We start from the raw sequence: 19,991 nt of genomic DNA on the forward strand, positions 1-19,991 counted from the left end.
TTTACATGAGTCAATTTTATTAGCTTGAAGTTCAAATCTGTGCTGACCCTCGGTCAGTCTATAGCCAGCAAAAGTATTAAATCAGCAATTAAAGAATGATCTCAAACGTTGACACGTTAGAGTGGCATAGAGTTGCCAACTGGCATTTAAAACAGCAAAATTTTTAGCAACATCTACTTTTGCTGGAGTAGAGGTTGGTTTAATGAACTTAAAATGGTTCAACCATAGTTAATTGGTGCAAGGAGGTTAGATTTTTAAAAATAAAAGTGGATTAGTTTTTCAAATAAACTTTTTTTGTCATGACCTTGGGGTCATTCTATGTGTGTCTTATGTTTAGGGCGTATCTGAAAATCCGAATCCGAGGTATATTTAATCCCCTCAGATCCAAAAACCAATATTGCGGACAGTGTTTTTAAAACCTCATCGGAATCACTTGAAACTTGTTACTAGGGGTTTTCGGTGTCGCAGATTTCGACTCCGATTTCGGTATTTAAAAATTTAAAATGGCGGATCCAATATGACGGAAGTTTTTTTTTTTGAAAAATTCATCGCTCGAGACTCGTTACTAATTACACATAGTAAGACCACCAGGTCATGACAAAATTTTTTTTGTATGGCTGTGTAATCAATACATCACATTTGGTTGATTATACTTTAAGAAATCAATAGTTTTCGGAATTGGTGGACTATCCATAGTTTAACATCCCTACTGCGTAGATTATGTATAGTTATAACAGTTTAAATTTTTAGTTAAAAAAATTTAATTTTTATGGTTGATTGACAGACGTATTCCATTGGCTTCTTGTATTAGTTAGAATATTGAATGATTAGTGATTTAATGAAAATTTTAGTATCATACTACTACTAGCTTTGAAAGTCTTCGATCGAGTAAGCTAAACTGAAGGACATCTGTACCGAGAACAATTAATTGCTGCTTATCTCATAAGATTGATAGAAAATTCTGTAGAACCTGCTTAGAGGTTCCGAGAAATTTTATATAAATAATAGAACATTACCGGATACCAGTGCCTTGAGTATCTCAAAAAAAAGATCTGTCAAATTTGTATATGCCTTAGCAACCCTACTAAATATCATTCCAACACTAAATGGTTTAATGCTTCTGGGAAAATCCATTTTCAGCGCATACTAAATGCATTGCAATTGACAACCCTCTGCGTGAGTAATGGAAGAATTGGAGTTGAAATTGCTCGTCGCTAATGGATGAAACTATTAAATACATATGAACATGCATGGAATAGTTTTGTGCATAGCAAATGAGATGAAGACTATTTCGCCGACATTGTAGCAGATAAATAAAGAACTAGCTACATATGTAGGAGTACATATCTACATGTAACTCTCATGGGAACTTTTCACCCTGAAATAATTGTATGAATAATGATAGAACTCACAGCATTAGTGCTATAGGAGCAAATCTGTTAAATCTTTTAGAGATAAAACTGAAAATAATATTGAATTAGAAGAATTTCTAGTTTAACCTTTAATTTTATTTTTTCCGCTTTTCAGATAATGTCGACTCGAACCACGACGACACATGCCTGTCCATCAACGACCACGCCCACATCTCTTACCCCCACACCCAGCACCAACAACATATTGCACACACACTTAGCAACAACAACAACAGCGGGAATGTCTAACTTAAGTACGAGTAATGTTAATGTTAACCGCCCAACAACAACAATAACCAACACCCGACAGCACACGACCCTCCTTAATACGATGTACACACAAGCGGAGAGCATCAGTTGGCGTCTACGCCAATATTGCATAGAGGCCATAACAACAGCGAATAGCAGACAAAGAAGAAGAAGAAGGCGTGATGATATTAACAACAACAACAACAATTGTAGCACCAATAACTACAGCAATAGCAACTATGCGACGCATTGCAGTAGTAACAATTGCATACAAAACAACAACAACAATAATAATAACAACTACAACAACAACAGTTTCGCCTATAGCACGGCTTCGCATGCGGCGCAAACTGACGCTGTTTACCATGATCACAACAACAACAATAATAATAACAGCTATATGAGTAACAATAACAACAACAATAATAATAATGCTAACTGCAGCAGCAGCAGCAGCAGCAACAGCAATATTAGCAACTTAAGTAAACCCGTAACAACAACACTAAGTTCACCTGCAATACAATTGTACAATGTGATTGCGCAAAGCTTAAGTAGTTCATCTACAGCGATCACCTACATCACGGCTCTCCTTATCCTCACCACGCTATGTTCCTGCTGCGCTGCCTCACCCTGCGACCGGCAAAGCTGGTGGGATCCGCTAAAGGATAAATGTATTCCGTGTACTGTGTGCCAGGGCGAACTGATACCATTGCGTCCGTGTCAGATGGATCGTGACACGATATGCGGCACTATCTATGATCTGAAGATCGATTGGGTGGTGCTGGCGAAAACGGAGCCCAATTGGAAGGAGGTGAGTACTTGAAGTCGAAACTTTTCAAATAATTTTGGAAATCGGGGACTACCGAGTAGTTTAGATCAACTTCTTTCGGTGGTTTTATAAATTTTGGATCGAAAACCGTTAGTTGAGAAAACATTTTACTTTTACTCGAGAATCTGTACTGCCTATTCGATTACTGGGTAATCTGGAACACAGTACGCTTAAGCAATGGACTAGAGATCTCTTTTCGATTTCATTCTTATAGCTGGAGTTCCTGCTTCATGTTATCTAAAAAAACTTGTAGTTTTCCAACTTTCAAACCGTTTTCCAATGGCTGATAAATTAGATTATATAACAGTACAGCAATTAGGGTCATCATGAAAACTTACTGAGTCAGACCCAAGACCTTCCGGAAGGTAACGATTGAAGTCATCTAGTTAGAGCGGATGCCCACAATTCGAAGTTTCATTTCATAAGACGGCATCTTTTTCGAATGATAAAGAGGAGCTAGCCTAGCTAAATGACTCCCTACAGTTTTATCTTTCAAAATTTGCTGATGTCATAATAGCGAATATATATAAGACTTTGAGAGAGTTTAGGCTTTAGAGAAGTGTCTTGTATAATGAGTTTTATTTTAATTGAAAACTGAGAACTCCTGACTTTTCAATCGTGTTTTGAATCTAATCTAAATTAAATTAACTTCATTTCGCAGCGCCGAAAGGATGACGACAACTTTGAATTGGATCAACAGTTGTCACACGAAGAGCTGCAGCAATTGCAGGACGGCACACTGCCGATGGATTGGCAGACAACGGCACTCTTTATGGCCGTATTGGCCTGCTTAATCTTCTTCATCATAGCCGCTGGCATTTTGGTGCATCATATGCGGCAATGGCGGCGTATGGAACGTCGTCTCGATCAAGGTGAGTGTTAATTACGGAGAAGAAATCTTTGGGGGAAACGGTACATACTTATATAGGTATTTAAGTGTTTATGACCTTCACCCGACACCAAGAAACGTAATTGCATACCATAAAAAATCTTAAAAAAAAAACCAGAAATCTCAAAAAGCGTGTAAGAGCCGAAATTATGAGCGGTAAATAGCATTGTGGGTAATTAAATTCTATCACCCGGCTTATGATTGCCATAATAGGTGCATAAAACTCTTTACCGAAATGCATTCATATTAATTAACGGCTACTTCTACTTCTCCATCGGAGTGTTTCTGTTTTATGAAACTCCACACACCTGCGCTCATAAAATTTTGTCTGATTTGATGTTGGGCCATAAATTGGCACTATCTAATGCGTATTTCCTGCACGCTGGGGAGTCTGTCGTAAAGAGATACAAATTTATTTATTGCTATTGTAAATTTACAATGGTAACTCTGCATGGAATATTGTTTTTACGATTATGCAGCAAGCTTATGAACTTGCGCAGCATATGTATGTACATACCGAGGAGTATACCAACCGTAGGCTAATAATTTATAATCATAAAATTATGTACAAAGTCACACTGTGTAGATCGGATATACAGGATATGTAAATTAGGGTGATCATCAAATGTAGCAAGACAAATGTCTCGACAGATTTCTGAATCATTAGTTAGAAACATGAAGACATCACACGATTGCCCAAACCCCAGTTCGAAAGTAATAGTTTATTTAGCTTCGGATATACATAATATGTAGATTGGGTTGACCTTCAAATGAAGTAAAAATTTTCTCAACAAATTTCTGAATCTATTTGAAATATAGTTGAAAATATCAAACGAATGACCGCCTGGATTCTAAAAAAGTGAATTTAAGTTCGGATACATATCCTAGGATGGTCGTTAAATATAGCAAGATGAATTCCTCGAAAATATAGTCGGAGATATCCCAAAAAACTGATTAAGTTCGAAAAAATTGTTCATTTTGGTTAGGAGTTTATAAAATTTGTAATTAGGGTAATCCTTATATGTAGGAAAACAATTTTCTCGATAGATTTCCAAAACAGTTTCGATATATAGTTGAAAACATCACATTAATGGCCGAACTGAGTACGAAAAAATAGTTAATTTCGATTCAGTCTCGGTTCGGTTGTGAAATAATATATTTTGGTTACATAAGAGCCACCTTAATATATATAGAAAGCACAAAAACCAATCTTCCATTAAGCACCTAGGCAAAAAATCGATCGCACCAAGCAAAGTATCCTTAGACACTGACCTCTACGCACGTGCAGCACATAAATATATTAGTTTCTATCCACGCTCTCGCTTCGTACTTCCTGCCCGCTGTCCTACGCACCAACCAACTAGAATTTCTTTGTAACTTTCTAACTATTATTCCTACGGCATTCAATCATAATTTATTCCGCGCACGTTCACCACAGTGCTTTGTCTGTTGGAGATCTTGCTCGGGCTTGGCTTCTAAGTAAGCAACGATCTTTGCATTGATCTTTGGCAAAGAACTACTTATTTACTACAATACTCGTACTCAATCCACTTATGCCGCAACGGATAATTGTATACAGTACACAGTAGCGGCTAATGTCAGCGCTGCAGAAGCTCGTTTTTAAGCATTAAAATTGCTACTTATTTGTGAATTGAGCGTGAGTATTTAAAATTCCTGTCACATACTCCTGCCTAGATGTTTCTCGCTAGCTCTTTGTTTCTTTACCTAACGTTTTACTAACTTTTTTTCGTTTTGTTTGTTGTTGCTGGTTTGTTCCTTCAAAGCGCGTTCAAGTGATCTTGTGTGTCCGCAGCAAGCAGTCTTTGGAGGTTAACATAAAGTCACTGTACCCGTGTAAACAATATTTATATTCTGTATTATTATTTATTTACTTGCGTATATGTTGACAGTGGTGGGGAGATGTTATCTCCACAGAGGGCTGGAACGTGCAGAAATGTACAGGTGAGAAGAGCAATGCATGTTAGATGAGGCAAGAAGATATTTCATAGTTTTCATTGTGAGCTTGTAATGGAAATGTATTGCATATTAGATGTTTTGTTGAAAGATTATTTACATAACTATGATTTACTCCGAGAATCTACTGATAATGTCCGAATATTTAGAACATGAAAATATTAAAAAAAAAAGATAGGTTTTGTTATATATTGAGAAATGAGGAGTCATTGTTGTTGTCGTAATGTTATGAATCGTTCTATGAAATACTTTTCTAACGTTAGTACTCCGCTCAAATTAGTTCCGTCGCTTTATTGATGAAATTTGATAGGTTGACTAACTAATTGTGAAAAATGTTGCTAAAACACGACAAATTTTCAAATTTGACAAATCATTTTTTGAATCAGATACTTTTATATCAGTGACAAATTCCTATTTGACCCATTTACAGACTTTTTCGTAGGACCGATTTTTTTTTTTGTTTTTATTTATATTTTCTCAATAATTTTCCAGTGGAATTGATCCACATGTGATTTATCTCATGAAGTTCGAATAACCTACTTCCTGGGGATCAGATCGTGTAAGTCTCTTAAAAATAGTATGTCTTTCAAGCGATGGATGGTTCTGATGGTGACAGATTTCAGAAACTGTTCTTACAATAACAAATGGCTCTAATTGCAAGATTCTATTAAGAATACTTTTCCTTTAGGGGCTTTCAGTAATCTTTCGTTTGAGCCTAGAGCTAAAGCTCGTAGAAACTCCATCTCAATCTGTTAAATAGCTTTTCCTAACCTAAAAGGTAAGTTATATCATTGTCAATTAAAACTTTCCTATTTCTAATATATCCATTATTAAGGCGAAGAGGTGTCATCCAAGCACTTCCCCCCTCAACGTCCAGCATTCGCCAGACTTAGATAGGCACACCTTCGGCGAACCCAGTGCGGTGACTGAAATCGACATTAGCCGACTTAAGAACTTTATCACAGAGTTCAAGCGCTTTGTCGTATCATAAGGGTCTTAGTGATCCGTTAGGAGTTTTCCGGTTTTTGAGATTATCTGCAGCTGCGGAGATCTATCCCTTAACATAACCTAATATAACCTAGTACAAATGATGGAAATATCTCAAGAAACGTCTTTTTGGTGATCGATAGATCGATAATTGTCTAGTAACGAGGCGAAACAAGGAAAATGTGGTCTCTATGACGACAGAGACTTTATTCCTTCAATAATATAAACTTCTCATTCATCTCTTTTGATAGAATTCATGGGAGTTCAAAGTGGTATAATGGAGTGTAGAATGGTGGAGGGTTGCCGCTTCTACATAGAAAGCGGTAAAATGGGCTTATCTTCCTTTTTGATCATTCAAATACTTGCTGGTTGAAAGGTTTAAAAGATTAACATTCAATGTATCGAAACAGAAATCAGCACAGAACGTTTCAAATACATACATATGTATATTTGTTTACTCACAAGACGAGCTCTCAAATTCCGCAAAGCAATACTTGGAAAAATGCCGAAGCCAAAAAACGAAAAGTTTCCCAAAAACATGCCACACCAAAGGCGGTGACTTCAATGCTGAAATGAATACACGCAGAAATGTATTTACCACCAGTGCCTCAATGTTGGTGCCTTCGTTCAGACTCTCACGTACTCCCTTGGCCCCACATTGACGCGCCCTTGGAAGACAAGCACAATGCGTTGTTTGTTCAGCATAATAAATTAGTTAAGGCGAATTGAGCAGTAGCCAAACGAACACACAGTTTTTGTGTGTTCGTATATTCTTCACTATCACGAGTGAAATAATTTTCGTTGGATGTGTTTTTTTTTTTCATTCAAAATACGGCTTCGAAATTCCGCAAACGATTTGTGACAACAAAAACGTTCAATACGTATTGAAATCGTATAAAGCTTAAACAGCAGAATGAAAAAAAACTTTGTTGAAAGAAAGCACGTGACTTGGAGACAGCTTGAGAAATTTCGGGCGCAGCGCTTTGAGTGAGCGACGACGTAAGCGAAAAAGAAATGGAACTGAGTTGCTTGTGGAATTCGTGGCTCATGAGTGTATGGTAAACAATTTTTGGGTGTGCTTTTTTAAATGGAAATTTAGCTTTTTTATAACAATGTTAATTACGCATTACCGTTCATTACTGGCAAACGTTTTCGATTTCTCAAGAAGTGAGTGTTGTAAGTACTGGTTAAATTGTTTTTCGCCAAAATTTTTATTGGTTTATTGACTAAGGAAATGCTAGTTGTACTTATGTTTATATGTACTTTGAATCTACAAACTTTCGATGACGTGATTCGCTCTAGCGCTTGTTATTTTATATTGCAACAGTTGTCACTCGCCCCATAATTGGTTAATGAGTTGCCAGTTTTTTGCGGTCAACTTACACATTTATAATTGTAGTGATTGAGACATGATTATATGGTGCTTCACAAAATGTTTAACTACTGTTTGCGGTTTTAATTGATCGTGACAGCAACACGTGCGGTGTGATTTCTAAAAAAATTATAGTAATCAAGTAATTTAATTAACAGTTAGACACTTTCTAATATTGATTTATTGACAAGAAATGTGACATATAGTATACATGAGGGTGGTCTGTGAATATAATAATCACTTGAAGTGAAATTTAAGAAAACCTGAACCTCATCATCGAAATCACTATAAATGAAGACCTCAAATATAGCTTTAGATCCTTATTGAAGACGATTATGTAGTAAAGATCCAACTTTTATACAAAATATTTTCCCTGAACGGCTCATCTGAACTACCTTCCTTTTTGAACAAAATTTATATGTGACATTTTCGATCACGAAATAACCACTAGAAGCTATGAAAGATGAGGACAGTTCATTCGATGTTTAAGAACCAACCTAACACACATAAAAACAAAATTTAAAATTTCCCTTATACCAAAAAAATAGTATTCAGACTTCTCTTTTAAACAAAAATACTTTATGACCCACTCAAAGTTTTAAAAATCGAAGAAGAAGAAAACTGAAAATTCGCTTCCCAACCACTTAATCTCTTCCAACTGGCATATTTGTCTGCCAGCAATGCATTCACTCATTTATGCGCCCTCAACATCAATTGTCCTTGACAGTGATTTTCACCAAAAAATCCAAGCAAGCCACCAAATACTCGTCTGCTCTTTCACATACTACATACATATATTTTAAGAAACAGCATCAGAAATATAAATTCGGTAGCTGTGTCTGTGCACCAGAGATCTGCATTGAGTAATAATGAAATTAGTGCACAAACTCATGAGCCAAACAAATTGGTGTAAATGAGTACTAATACAAATATCAAAAATGACAAAGACTCATTTCCACCAAACCAAAAAAAACTCATAGTATTTCTACACTTATATGTGCCGTCAATTTATGACTCAAACGAGCGTATATTAAAAATTTCATTTTACTCACTTGTTCATTGGTCACGATGAGAATAAACTTGAATGAGCTCGCTACACTGATCGGTATGAGTGGAATTGTGACTTCGTAGCTGAGCACGAAAGTAAAGATACCCAGTGAGAACTTTGTCACATTACATGTTTCATTATTTCATTGAACATGCATTTTCGTGCGTCTTTATTTATTTTCAATACATTACTATTAAAAGATATATATTAGAACCTAAAAGTATTAACTTTACTGTCATTAATTAACTTAAAACATTAAATGTAATACACGACATCAAAGAACAAAACACATCGTTAGTCATTTCCCGCAGGGCACTTTTGCCTAGCGGCGGCACAGCCTTCGTCAGTTTTACTTTGATCCTATTCGTATAACTTTATTTATTTAGCTATACTATTGGTGTTATTTTGGTGGTATGGCTCATTTTTGGTTAACTTGACTGAATTATTGGCTCATGAAACAATTGAGCACTTCAACGATACGTATGAAGAGAAACTTACTCATTTTTCATGTTCTCGCTTTGTGTGCTGTGCGTAAATGTGTTTTAGTGGATCTTTGTGTTTGATGATTTTTGACTTATATGCACTAATACTACTTTTTGTGTTACTCAACCAATGACTCAAAAAAGGGAATAATTGCAGTTCTCTGCTGTGCACATAAATAATATCTCGTTTATGGTCTACTGCCAACTTAGCCGCAACTAAATAATATTTTGTGGCACTCAATGAGCCATAGCACTTGGCAGTGTGGGTCTTCAGTAATTTCTGAAGACTTTATTGTAAGAAATATTTTGCCGTTGCTATGACTGCCTTGTACGATATTATAAAAACCAGTGCATACATTTATATCTCCCTACATCATTGCTCCGTTTCATTGTTTTCAACAACTGTTGCACCCTCAAAATTTGTAGAAGTTTATTCCACAGACTGTGCTGGAAATAAAATTTTGATCTTATGAAGTAAAAGCAAAAAGGAAAAAGAATCATTTTGCAAGAAAAAAATTGCGACAGTAAAATATATGGCTTTAGGTTGGTGAAGGGGTTCAATTTGCTACAATTTGAATGCCCGAGCACAGTGTTGCAATTGAATATTTTTAAATTTTCTCAACAGGAGAAGTTCTAAAGAAGGCAAATCCTATGAAAAGTAGTGCTGTCCCTTTTCCATTGAAAGTGTCGGATGAGAATTTGAGCATCTGCGATTGAGTATTAAATCTATTTGCGGATATAAAAGTAAAAATCGTAGAATCCCTCAGAATACTACCAGTTTATGGATGGTGCCATCCCATTGCGTTTCTTTTTTTATTATCTTTTTAGCTTTTTGAGTTCTGAAAAGTCAGTTTATGAAGAGTCCTGGATCAATCTTGGAAAGAGTTAAGAATTTTTCCTTTTGCATTGAAAAATATTCTCTTTACTCGAATTCTACTATACTAACGGACGATTTTTCTTATTGAAAACAAGTTTTAAAACATGGAAAAAGTATTATTAGAAATTTTAGGGTCCAACAGGTGGCGCTGTTGTAAAATCAAAACCTAAACTGATGATTAAACCGAACATAGTACACATGCAATGAGGGTTTTGTATGTTTTACAACGACGACTTTCACACTAACCACTGTATTATGGCATTAATAATGCTAAAGAAAATTTATTATGACCTATGACCCCCAATAGATCTTTTACTGGATATAAAAGGATAATTTATGCGTTGTTATCCCAGATACCAATGTGGTTTTCGATGATTAGCGAACAAAAATACTAAAATATTGAGATTTTTTAGAACCCGTTTTTAAAGAGGATATTTACTATGAGATCCGTTGAAAGATCATTTCGCAAACTTTTCATAACAAACTTTCAAGTATTTATGTGAATGTATGATCACTTATAACTCTGTAAGAAATAATAAATGCATAAAACCAACTACGAGCGTTCAGCAAATAACCATGAAATGTTTACCTAATCCACCGCTGAGGGAATAACATATGAACAACAATAAATTGCTTCAGCGATTTGCCACTGCTACCTCTGTTTATCTGCCAGCTATGGGTTTCTGGCTAAAGTTTAAGCGTTCTTAAGCACACAGAAGCACAAAAATACATAAATATACCTACAAACACAACCTCGTGTGTATAAAAGTATTTGCGCAGATCGCACGTCTCACCTGACTGACTCGCGAAAACGGCGCAAAGGGTGAAAGCTTCACCTTAGAATATAAACAAATTTTTGTTTACAAGCGATTGTACGTATGTGTGTGTGTTGTAGTTGTTGCCATCACCTCTGCCACTGCCGTTGGGAGCTTCCTTCGCTCGCAAAGGCACACCACAGTCTTTACCATTTCCACAGCTTCCACTGACAGTTCATAAATAAATATGAACTCTTGTGCTTTGAAGCGTTCAGCGTTCAGTACAAAGCGCGAGTAGAAGTTGCAATTGTTGTTGTTAATGTTTTACTCTTGTTGAAGACGTGCAGCCAGCCAGTAGCCATATGTGAGTTTTTGGTTATTGTTGTAGAAACTTTTTGTTGTTGTTGTAACTTTTTTGTTGCTTTAATATTTTTATTTTGTTTTAGCTACTTGTTGTTGTAGATGTTGTTGTTGTATTCAGTTTGTTTATGCAGTAGTTCATTAAAATTGTAAATTACGTTTGCTTAGCTACTGCTTACGCCTCGACTTCTGACTCTACACCTCTGATGCTAGCTGTTGTGTTGCTGCCGCGATCGCTGATCGGTTGCTGGTGTGTGGGTGCGATTCCATTTGCTCCGATTTATGGACTACGAGCAGATATATGTACATACAAACAACTGCCTGTAGGTGTACTGGTAGTTGTTGTTGTTGCTATTCCAAACAACTTGCCACATGCTTGCCACAAATTCGCTTGTATTCTAGCGCAACAACAATAACAACAACAACCACATACACACATGCAGCCAAGCATCTGCACATCTGCCAACAACTGAGAGATGAATGGCATGTACCACTTCCACCCACTAAAAATAATAATTCTTATGCAGCAAAGAGTTTTACACGGCCAAAAACAAAATCGAAAAATGAAAAACAATTGTTGGAAAAAATTTCATTTAGAAGCATAAAAAATCAACATCATTTTTATTGCCACCGAGTGAATTATGCGTGTTTGCAGCGGCAGCAACAGGAGCCAGTGCAATTTTTCTTATTTTTATTGCTTTTGTATTTTTGCCGCTGCCACTGTGTGGCTCATTCCGTCCAACATTTTATTTGTTTTTAAAATTTATGAGCTGTTTTGATTTGTAGTTTGTTCATTTGGAGATTTAACAAGATCAACTCGAGGAGGCTGAATGGCTGCCCCAACGATGTGGCCGATGCTGCTGTGTGACTTATGTGCGCACAACAAAAACAAATACAAGTGTATAACATAATCTAAAGCACAACAACAATAACAACATGATTTTCTGCTAATTTATCTCACATATATTTTTTCTGATTTTTTTAATTTTTTCTGATTTTTTTTTTTTAATTTAATTTTCAAAATTTTTTTTAGTTTCCATCTTTTTCCCCAAAATTCCCCAATTTTTCACGCAACAATGTGCAGAATTGTGAATTAAAGTTTTTTGGTTTGGAAAGCGAGAGCAAATGTTTAAAATTAGTTTTCGAAAATCGAAAATAAACATGTGTGCCCCCATTTTATGTGGCGGTACGTGCGTTGGCCACTTTATACCGTTTCTTCAGGAAGTCGGAGGTCACATTTCACGCGATGGGCGCTAAAGCGTGGCGTTGAGAACTGTATTAATTACTCCTACGAGTTTATTTATGGGGCAGCTAATAATTTTCCTTGCACTTTTCACCATTTACTCACAGCAAGTGTATGGAATGTATGGCCGTTGATTGATATCGCCTTATAACGGCAAATGATGAAGTGGTTTTTATTTTAGTAATTTTTCAAATCGGTTTTCATTGTTTTCAAAATGGAAATTTATGGCGCAAGTTTAATAAATTTTTGAAATAAAAGCGTGTGATTTTGTGTGCTATAAAAACAATCATAAAGTGGGCAGATGATTTTTAATGGGCACACAGCTGGTTTGGTTGCAATATCCAAAACGTAAAATTGGTAAACACTTTAATTTATTATATTGTAGAATTGGTAAACATTTGGCTAAAATTTATTATATTAAAAACGAACTTTTAATATTAAAAGCATTAAATTTAAGTTGAATTAGATTTTCAATGAACTCATTTTATAGGTTAGTTTATAGTTTTTCATTCAAAACTCGACACGTTTGACCAAAACCGTAAGTTGCAAAATATATGAGAAAACGTTTAATAATTTTAAGTGCTCTTAGCATAATAAGCTCCATTCAGATCCCAAATAAACTGATTTTTATTTGAATTTGAACTTCAAATGAGTGTTACTCTCACTCTGCAATAATCGTGAGCAAGAGAAGACTTCCCAGAAAAGCAATATATGACATATCGTTTCAAAGGATCACAATAGAATTAGGTGCGAAGACCAAAGTAACATCCTAACCTTAAAACTAACCTGACTGAATAACAATTATATGCAAATATATGGAAGAGAGATTAGAGATCACGCTAGGCAAATCGATATGGTCTAAATTAGACTATATTCCTTTACAACCCGGAGATACACACCTGCAATAATAATGGTCTTGAAAAGACATCCCAGAAAAGCAATACATCATCTATTGATTCAAAACATGAAATATTTGAAAGTTCTAAAGACATTCTAACCTTAAAACTAACCTGACTGATTAACAATTATATGCAAATCACTATTTAACTCTGATAAATAGCTAGATAACGCTAGATAAATCGATATCGATCTAAATCGTACTACTTTCGTTAACAACCCGAATATATCTATTACAGTTTAACTTGCAGTAGTCATTAGTTACTCTGGTTTTATTTTGGAAAAATTCTTAGTTACAGAAGTTACAGTTCTTAGTTAGAACATTGATTTTTGACAGCAGTAATTTTTATACATTCAGTCGAAAGCGATCGAAGAAATGATCACACAAAAAAGCAAACCCCTCGTTACAATGAGGCTTTTTTATAGAACCAAGGAATACACATAAATTTAACCACTATATATGATAGAAAAAAATGTTCTATAAAGCTTAAAAAAATGAACTTCGCTGAGCTTACTTAGGTTTAAATACATTTAAACATTTTCAATTCGAGAAGAATCATAAATCTTTTATTAAGGCTATCTATGCTTCATCTCTTTGATATGATCATTTTGATAGATAACCAGCTACTTCGATTGAATATTTTTCTCAATTTTATTTATAATCCATTTGTTAAAAAAAACATTTCAGTGATCAAATTTCATATTGTTTCGGAAAGTTCACCGACCACCCTTAGTTCTGTCACAAGACAGATATTTTAAATATATAATCATGAACGGCTAAGTTAGGGGCTATACCAGTTTAACCCATGAAAAATTAGTCGATTTTCGTTTTTTACTGCCAAATTGACGATTTTCAACAAATCAAAAAAATCATTGGTAGGTAGGTAGGTCATTGAATAGTAAATATATTCAAGAACATTCAGTTAAAACTTGAAGTCGATCAGTGAATTTCGCGTTGAGTTATGATGTGAGCAGTTGTGAAAAACGTTTCGAGAAAAGCGCGTCCAAAGTTTCGACTATTGTGGCTTATGCCTGCGAGCGGTCGCTCTTTAGAACGCTGCCATTCAAAAACTAATCAAGATACGACATTACCGTTTTCACAGGATATTTTTGAAAGTATTAACTATCGAATAAATAAAAAAAACGATTTTTTGGAAATGTCACCCTCTCTACCTTGGTTCATTTGAATTATGTATTTTGGAAATTCTTTTGGTAAAAGTTTTGAGTTTTTTAAATACAGTTGTGGTTTTCCGAAAACTAGTACAGATACTGCTTGGATTCTTGGAAAACATTTAGGAAATGAAGGTTATTTTTTAGAGAATTGGCACTTAGAAAACTTGACATGAAAAGTTCATAGATTTACTTTTTCTTCAACTGATAGAAAACCGAAAATTTAAAACAGTTGGAGTAGCTAATATAAGAAAAATAAGACAACTACGAATTAAAGTTTTACAAATAATAAATCAAAATATTTTTAAAACTAACTACCGGAAATTATAAATTCTTTAAACGAGAGAAAAAGCTAAACACTTTAATACTAACTACTTAAATAATCAAGAAGCAATACCAAAGTATATCGAAAACGAGTGTTATAATGGAATAAGAATAATAAGAGAAAAACAAATTAAAGATAAATGGTAAAAACTAATGACAAAAGGAAGTTTGTGGTCTATAGCTCGAAAGTAATTTCATATCAAATAAAAAAAAACAGGTGTCCAATACATCAAAGCTTATAATTGTGGAATGTCATGATGAAAAGGGAAATTACCAAAGAAACAAAGAAATATGTAAATTATAAGTGCTCAAGGACAAATGTAACACTAAACGCAAGTGAAAGAAAAGCGACAAGCGGAACTAGACAAAACCACAAGGGAACATAAAAAACAAACGGCTTCCGGTAACCGAACGGAACAATAAGAATACCTACAAATAATGTTATGAGAGGGAAATATGAAAAAATTTCAATAATGTCACAAATGTGCTGTACAAACATTTTTCAATCAACATGCCAATGTAAATGGCAGCCGGGGGCACTTAAGAGGTGGCGTAGGCGTCATGGAAGGCGTTGCGGTGTGGTGCGATCAAGTGGCGCGCCAACACCAAAACGCTTATACAAACATACACACACAACACATACATCAAATGTCATTTTGGAAACAATTTCGAAAACATATTAAAGAACAAGCGTAAGATAACAAAAACAAAAGCAACAATAGCGCACTAAAATAGATACTCTAAATTTACGCTGGTGGCATTTATTAGTAGTGCTACATATGTAGCACTATGTATCTATGAACACCTATGTATAGATTTATGGTGGGAGTAGTGAGGCGCTTGCGGAAGTTGTAATCCCATTTGGTGGCATCGAAATTTATGCTTGTCATAAAGCGTGTGTCTCATTATGATACTGCCGTTGATGCGCGAACGATGACGTTGACGTTGATGATCGCTCATTGCGTCGATGAGGTGCTGATGAAAATATTGTCAGCTTGATTGTGGCGACGCAGACAAAGTAGAAAAAACCACTTGAGTGGGGAGTAATTAAGGAAATGCTCATTACAAGCAATATGCTGGAAGCAGATGTACATATGTATGTATCTATATAGATATGTATGTAAATGTAAGCAGTTGACACAACTAACAGCTGGCAATGCTTACTTACATTTATATATGTATTAAGGAAGTAGTTTCGAAAAAATTCACGCGTCTCTAACAGTAAAATTTCAGATTCCTAGAATCTACTTATTACAACTAGACATTTTACCGCCTGCAATTGCTCAGCAATTCTAAATTTACCGATCATGCAATCGTTTCGAATTATTTTGCCAACAAAATTTCCAGATTTTATTTATTTTTATAGTAAATTGTTGCGAGAATTTTATTTATAAATTGTTGGCAAAAAAATATTTTAAATGGAAATATGTAGTTAATAAGCATTCGCAGCCGTGTGAATGCCAACAATTTGCTGACGACATATTCATGATGCCACAAATGGTTTCCTTCAACTTGGAACGTGCCATTGTAATGGCTGCATGCACTTAAAATACCAACACTCATGCAATTTGTACAGATATTGTTTTTTTTTTGTGTGTGCCAATAAAAATATTTGCAAGATCATTTCCTTGCAAAATTGTTTGCTACGCAAAAGGGGGTGAATTGTTGAAACAGACTGGCATTAGAAGTGGAAGTTTTGAATCTGCATACAATTATAACAGTTTATTAGTTTAAAGAACTGTTTGAGGAGATCATTAGAAGACCCAATATTACTCTGGCAATAATTTCCTTTATTCATCTCTTTAGACTTCCTTTCATTTGTAACATTACTTCACAAGGATTGGATTGCTAAGGGATAAATTATTTCAGAACTATAAAGGCAATTCAGTTATTGGTGGATTGATATCTTGAAACCACTTTTATATCAAACCAAAGTGATCTCAAGGGTAATTACTACTACTAACGATACCACAGAGAAATTGACATTGCAAAGCTGTGCTCTAATGAAACGAACAAATAATAGTAATGTCAAACATTAGAATGATGTCTATATGGAATTTTGAGATTCTAACTAATTCCATATCAGTTTTCCTGCTCAGGAGATCAAGCAATAAGATTTACGAAATCTCCTCCGTTCAGCCTGAAAACTAGAGAGCTCAACCTCAGAAATTGCTGTACTATTAGATAATATTCAGTCTTAAGTTTTGAAGTCTACTCTGGGCCTAATGAAATGCTATGTCTATGTCTAATGAAATCTGACGACTCATGATTGTAAAGAATTTCGACAGTATAGGCTTGTGATACTTCTGTGTCGCCTGGGTATGGAGAAATAAAGAAAAAATGTATTTTATTATTACAAAAACAAAAGCTTAATGTTAAAAATAAAATTGAAATTAAGTAAATAGTACATTCGAGGCACCCTCTATCTCGTGACGTCACATTTGGGCTTATTTTTCTTTCATACAAGAACAAGAATTATTTTGCAAAATATAAATTTGAGGGCAAAGTACATCAATAAAATATATCTGTGCACACTTATCTACTCTGGTATGCAGCAATATATTTACTTTTGCAAATTTGAAGAAAATATTTTGGTTTCCAATTGAATAACAAAATAAACTAATAAAATGAAAGTTTTGTGTGAATTTCAAAATCATTTACTCAGGCAAATAATGCGATAAACAATTGTATAATCACATATACATATGTAAATATCTGAATACAACTACGCGCTGTTTAGAAAACTTTCTTGAAATAGCCAACGTCTCGCTTGCATGACTTCCGCTGCTGTTAGCCATTAGTTGGAGGTGGAAAAGTATCGACAGTGAAAATATTGCCCAACAGCATTAGAAATACGAGTATTATGTATAAAGATTTTAGAACGTGTTTGAAAATAGAAACCAGCTGGGGTACGCGCCTAGTAATGAACCTTGTACCATTTAATGTACATACAAACAAACTGTTTATTTTCACTATTTGTTGGTATAAATTGCATTTCCAATTGGCCAAGAGTAAAATTTACCGCTCGCTATTTATCCAGAGAATAACTGTTATCACACAATCAAATCACTCTTATTGCCTAAAAATCAACCTTAACTGCTGTATTTTGAAAAATAAGCAACCTTTGATCTAACATTTCAGCATTGATACCAGAACTTCAGAAAGAATCGACCTGACTTATAGAACATTCTTCACCATTTATACTATATCTATCTTTTTTTGTAAAACTAATTTTTTAAAGTTAATCGGGAGACCACGGTAGGACTGAAATGAAATTTTTGTCCAGTAAGTCTAGATAATTATCCGTATACATGCGGGTAATTTAGAAACGACAATCTTAGGAACGACATTAAATGAAATCTAAGCTTTTGGTGGAACTAAAACATAACTTTGAAAGATCATAAAATGATATGGCTAAAATTTTATTTCAGAGAATAATATTAAATTTTATGAAATTTGTACTTGTAAAATTTTATTTCAGAGAATAATATTAAATTTTATGAAATTTGTACTTGGGCTTTCATGCAATCTGCTTTGCTTTATTTTAATGCAATCTGCTTTGAACCAGTAATTTATACTCTTAACGGCAATAAATTGTATACATTTTAAGCCATTTGGGAATTTAAAACAAAAATAAATATTAAATAAATAAATATTATTTTTGTTTTGAATATTAATTTTTTGTTTTATTCCAATTCGCGCTAAATCATTCACTAATTCGCCAATTTAGTATAGCGACTTGGCAAAACATTCGCGATTTTCCGCCGTTTCCATCATTATGAATGAAAATATTTACTTCGCTTGGTATTAACCGGACCAATGCGCCAAATACTAATTCCGCCGCCACACCCACTGTGCGCCCGCCCACCTACCGGCACGCGTTTGTGGTCTGCAGTTACTGCTTCTTCTCAATCTACACCACACAAAGCATTCAAATGTAAACAAATTGTTGCGTCCAGAAGATGAAAAACAAAGCAGCGAATATAATAAATTTTTTAAATAATTTATTTTGTCTGACTTCTGCTATTTTAATGTACTATTTTCCGTAGAATTGTTTACATTTCGACAGAAGTTAGACACACAAAAAAATTAGAAAAGAGAAATAAATCAAGAAGAAGCATCAAGAAAAATAAACATTTAACGAAAAAAAAGCTCCGCACAACACATAAAATAAGTGAAAAAAGAAGACTGCATAGAAAGATGTGTGGCCATCGATTTTAGAAGCATTTTGTGTAAGATTATGTAGCTTGTGTAATAGAATCTTTCATTTACTAGCTGAATTCTTTATGTTTTAGAAGCAAAGATTGCCAAATTTTTATCGCTGGCTTTTTTAGTTTTTTATTTAAGATTTTTTTTTTTGCTTTTTATTTTTGAACGCTGCCACATGTTGCAATTTGAGTAAACAAATGTTTAGCTTATGTGCGCAGTACGATAATGGAAATCTGTTCTGAAGTTTGTTTTGGTTGTTTTTAATATTTGTCTGTTTATTGCAAATTTATTTTTGGCATCTTTGTATATTTTTTATTTGACTGCTTTTAAGGTTTTTTTTAAGTCTTTAATATAATTTGAAGTCATTAAGTAATTTTTAATGCAATAAGGGGGTTCCAATGAAAATGGACTATTTGGGACGGTTTCAATGGTGGAGTAAAAATTATATTCGAAAAATTTCTGACATCTGGCCTTTTTATTTCCTTTTATAAGCTCTCTCTTAAAATCGCAATTCTAAATAATTTCATTCTCTCCTTTTCAGATGTTGAAGAATTATCTACAAAATTAATGGCGAAATTAGCTGAAGTACAGAGTATGGAGGGTGGCACATTCTTTATTGGCAACGCCGATGCATTAGGTGTATCAACGAATTTCCAGCCGCAACATGTGCTATTACCGGGTAAGTGGATTCTCAGTAGCATAAATGACCTTCCATGACTACCCTGAGAATGTGAGACCTTCGCGCAACATCGTACTGGATAGTGTTAAACTCATACTAGACTCCAACATACCGAATATATGTGTCTACTTAGTCCATGACACTAGCATCTATTTGCATGTCCATCGAACTCGACTTATCTGAGACCACTCTCCTTATCGTCCGACCCTGTCGAAACAGCACGTTTCTTCAGCCT

The 19,991-nt window shown here is 34.6% G+C and overlaps 1 protein-coding gene across 2 annotated transcripts in view; it reads left to right on the forward strand.

The window, feature by feature from the left end:
- The window catches only part of LOC105214661 (tumor necrosis factor receptor superfamily member wengen), a 46,971-nt gene that overhangs the window by 22,075 nt on the left and 4,905 nt on the right, over nucleotides 1-19,991 (forward strand). For both annotated transcript variants that reach the window (XM_011188211.3, XM_054232613.1), the window contains exons 2-4: nucleotides 1,528-2,472; nucleotides 3,152-3,362; nucleotides 19,619-19,756. In XM_011188211.3, the coding sequence (XP_011186513.2) occupies nucleotides 1,531-2,472; nucleotides 3,152-3,362; nucleotides 19,619-19,756 (1,291 nt within the window). In that variant the 5' untranslated portion in view covers nucleotides 1,528-1,530. The remainder of the gene's footprint in view (nucleotides 1-1,527; nucleotides 2,473-3,151; nucleotides 3,363-19,618; nucleotides 19,757-19,991) is intronic.

The sequence above is a fragment of the Zeugodacus cucurbitae genome, chromosome 5, assembly GCF_028554725.1.
Source record: "Zeugodacus cucurbitae isolate PBARC_wt_2022May chromosome 5, idZeuCucr1.2, whole genome shotgun sequence".
Classification (NCBI taxonomy): Eukaryota; Metazoa; Arthropoda; class Insecta; order Diptera; family Tephritidae; genus Zeugodacus; species Zeugodacus cucurbitae.